The following is a 3,816-nucleotide window of genomic DNA, read 5'->3' on the forward strand; positions in this document are numbered from 1 at the left end:
TGAAGCTCTTCCCACACACAGAGCACTGATGTAGCTTCTCTCCTGTGTGGATATATTGGTGTTGTGCTAGACGGGAGGGATAGGTGAAGCTCTTCCCACACACAGAGCAGTGATGTGCCTTCTCCCCAGTGTGGATGTGTTGGTGCTTGGCCAGGTAGGATGAAATGGTGAAGCTCTTTCCGCACACAGAGCAACGATGTGGTTTCTCTCCTGTGTGGATATGTTGCTGCTGGGCCAGGTAGGACGAATCCCACACGAGTCCCTCCCCACTGGCTTGGTTCGGATGCAGAGTTTCGTTCTGGTAGAACTTTACCTTATGGCTCTTCAGCTCCACAAATCCTTCCCTGGGCCCAGCGCTCTCTCTGGACTCTCTGCTTTCTCTACTCTCATGCCCAGGGGAAGATGGCACCTGCTTCACTGCTATGTTCTCCCTCAGCTTTTGGGGTAGGACGAATCCTTGAATCTCTTCCCACATTCAAGGCACTGATATGGCTTCTCCTTGGTATGGATGCGCTGATGTCGCATCAGATAGGAGGAACGACTGAAGCTCTTCCCACATTCAGAGCACTGGTATGGCTTCTCCCCGGTATAGATGCCCTGGTGCTCAGCCAGGCTGGAGGAGCGGGTGAAGTTCTTCCCACACTCACGGCACCCGGGTGGCAGAGCCTGGTTTGAGGGGCAGGAAAAGATTTTCTGGCACTCAAGCCCAGGAGCAAAGTGCACCCCTGCCCTGGTGGGACCATCCTGTTTCCCTCTCAGTCCCTCCCCACTGGTTTGGTTTGGACACAGGGTTACTTTCTGGTGGAACTTTACCTTATGGCTCTTCAGCTCCACAAATCCTTCCCTGGGCCCAGCGCTCTCTCTGGACTCTCTGCTTTCTCTATTCTCATGCCCAGGGGAAGATGGCACCTGTTTCACTGCTATGTTCTCCCTCAGCTTTTGGGGTCTCCCCTGGCTCTGGAGCCATTGGTCTTCCTCAGGTCTCAGGGACTCCATCTCAGCCAAATCCCTGGGGGAAGTCCAGGGTGGCTCCAGGTTTGCAGGCCCTTCTTCCAGACTGTGTTTCTCAGCTCTGCACAGCAGCCAGGTGCCTCCTGCATGGGGAAGAGAAACTCCAGCTTACTCCCTGCCTTGCTGCCACAGGCCAAATACTGCTATACCCTCTGCTGCGATGGGCCTGCGAGCATGACTGCACCTTGGCACTTAAGTCTTCTGAAGAGAACATGGTCTTCCTGCCAAACCACAAGGGAGGGAGGGTTGAGGGAGGGGTATGTCTGTGTACCGGGCTAACGGTCCCTGCTCAGTGGAGGTCAGAGCCAGGCGCTTAGGGTTTCTGGCTCAGCTGTCAGCCCCATCCTCTCAGGCCCTGCTGGGAGAAACCCACGTGGGACATGTGTTAGGGAAGGACCTGAATGGCTTCCTCCTCTAAGGGGCACAAGAGACTAGAGGAAGACTCAGCGGAAAGGAAGAAGTCTCTCTAGGGGCTGCTCTGTCCCACAACACTAGCAGGTCCAGGGGGAGATGATGCCGAGCCCTCCACCTGCCTAGGCTGACATGCTTCACAAGCCCAAGTGCATTGTTGAGACTGCTCTCCAGTACTTGCCCATCATCTCTGGCAGTCCTGAGAGCAGTGTCAGGTACCAGGATGGATAGCCTCATGGTGAATTTCTGGGGCTCCCCAGAAGTCAGGGGTGTATGGGGAGAATGGCTTTACACTGGACCAGATGCATCTCCAAGGTAGAAAAAGCCCATATGGCTCACCCCTCTTGCCTCCAAAACCTGTTCTGGGAGAGGAGGACTTAGAGCTGGGGTCTCTTTCCTGAAAGGAACAGGGCTGTGCCTCCTTCCTGCTTCCAGGGAAAGGTGTGGAGATTGGACCAGGTCTATGTGGCTTTCCTCTGCTGATGGGGCCCAGGTGGCCTGCACGTCACCAGAATCTACCCGGGGACAAAGATCTGGGCATGAACCTGCGCGTGCACTCCCTGCTGACTCCCGAGACTGTGACACTCATGGCCCAGAGACAAAGCACAAAGACACGAGCTGTGGGGGATCCACTTCCCCCCGTAACATGGAAGCTTGTGAATCCCACCACCCCATGGAGCCATTTAATGCAGCCTCAGATCACGAGTCAACACTTCCTCGTCCCAGCTGGACCTGACCAGGAGACACCAGGGAAAGTCCCACGCCTCTCTCTTGTCCTTGAATATTGGCTACACAGAGCTTCGACCCACCATGTAGATTTCCACGGGGAACTACAAATCCATCATGCCGTGGGAGAGGGTGCTGTAGAGGCATGGCTACCTTGCGCTGAGGAATCTAATCTCACTGCTAAATATAAATGGAAATTTAAGCCTATGGCAGGGGGGTCAACCTTTTTCAATGTGGGGCCGAATCATGAACTTTTTATCACCCAGTAGGCCGGCGAGCCATATTCAAAGACCTCACAGGAAGCGGGCTGGGGCCTTGAAGGACAAGGGAGGGAGGACATTTAGAATGCAAGAGATGATGGCCCTTGTCACCCAGGTGCTGGGGGGACGGTCATAGGAAACATAGTACTGTACCCACCACTTGGAGGTATAAAACAGGTATGAGACGACAGGGATGGGGGTGGAGATGCAGTGACGTGTGATGTGCTAAAGAGCAGAAAGATGAAGCTTTCAGTATTTACAAGGCACCAAAATAAAGAGATGGTGGACACACTGGTGGCTGGATAACATCTATCTTCTCAGCGTCATTCCAGGCAAAGGAATGGAAGTGAGTTTCTTCTCTGGGAAGATTTAAAGTGAGGCCTGGCAGCAGTGAACAGAATCCAGGACATATATTTGACCAGGAGATATCTGGGAGAGAGGGTCATTCCCAACAGGACAGAGGAATAGACGGTTTTATGAGAACTAGCGGCAATGAAAGCAATCATCCCATCCAATAGGAGGATCATCCCAGAAGGGGAGATGACCACAGAAGCGGGGAAAACCTGCCAGGTTTGAAACAAAAGTCTCAGGAGTCCTGGATACAGACAAGAGAAGGCAGAAGGAGACACCTTTTGCAGCACGTGAAAGCCCATGATACAGGAAGGGTTGATATGGTCTTTGCAGAGCAAAAAGCCTTGGAGCCCTTCCCTAAGAAAGTCTATCAGGGGACCTGGAGGGAAAAGAAAGCACTAAAAAAGCAAAGTGACCTGGTACAAGATAAGTCCCTCAGCCCTGCCCACAAGCCAGAGACCCTTTGGAAATGGCAGCCAGCTTTTACCAGTCCTGCACCGAGCCCACCTCTTTTCATCACCGTGATGAGCATCTGACATGCAGAAGGATGTCGGGAGGAGGAAATGACAACTTCTGTGAATGGCAGAGCGAATTGGGAGCAGGTCTCCATGTAAACACAGCTAAGCCAGAGCCTGTGGAGATGAAGACTATGGGAGGAACATGGGCAGAAGCTTCCAGGAATCCGGAGACAGAAGTACCCGGATTCCATCACCTGTGCACGGGTCACTAGCAACGGCGTCAAGGAACTGCTCGTGTCAGGAGTGTTGGCAGCAGGGGCTAATAAGACTTCCATTACCCTCTGCTGGGTCGTAACCAAAGGAGGTGAAAGTGGTTTTAGACAGCACTGATTGAGCACGCTCAGACTGTTAGATTCGTGCGACAGGACACGCTAGGCAGGACAGGGAAGAAATCAGAACCATTCCCTGAGGAACAGCTGGCAGTGAATTTTTCTGCCCAGCAAATTGGAGATGACCTGAGAGCACGGAGAAGGGAAAGGGAGATCCCCTAGCCAAGACACAGCTGGAAGTACCAGGGGTTACAAGAATGGGGAAGACTC

General features: G+C 53.1%; 1 protein-coding gene across 1 annotated transcript in view; it reads right to left on the minus strand.

Annotated features, from left to right (window-relative positions):
• The window catches only part of LOC102368260 (zinc finger protein 485-like), a 12,634-nt gene that overhangs the window by 3,379 nt on the left and 5,439 nt on the right, over positions 1 to 3,816 (minus strand). The window contains exons 6-8 of the mRNA XM_014527534.2: positions 814 to 1,094; positions 458 to 666; positions 7 to 251 (exon numbers count right to left, since the gene is read on the minus strand). Coding sequence (XP_014383020.2) covers positions 7 to 251; positions 458 to 666; positions 814 to 1,094 — 735 coding nt within the window. The remainder of the gene's footprint in view (positions 1 to 6; positions 252 to 457; positions 667 to 813; positions 1,095 to 3,816) is intronic.

The sequence above is a fragment of the Alligator sinensis genome, unplaced genomic scaffold (assembly GCF_000455745.1).
Source record: "Alligator sinensis unplaced genomic scaffold, ASM45574v1 scaffold1731_1, whole genome shotgun sequence".
NCBI lineage: Eukaryota > Metazoa > Chordata > Crocodylia > Alligatoridae > Alligator > Alligator sinensis.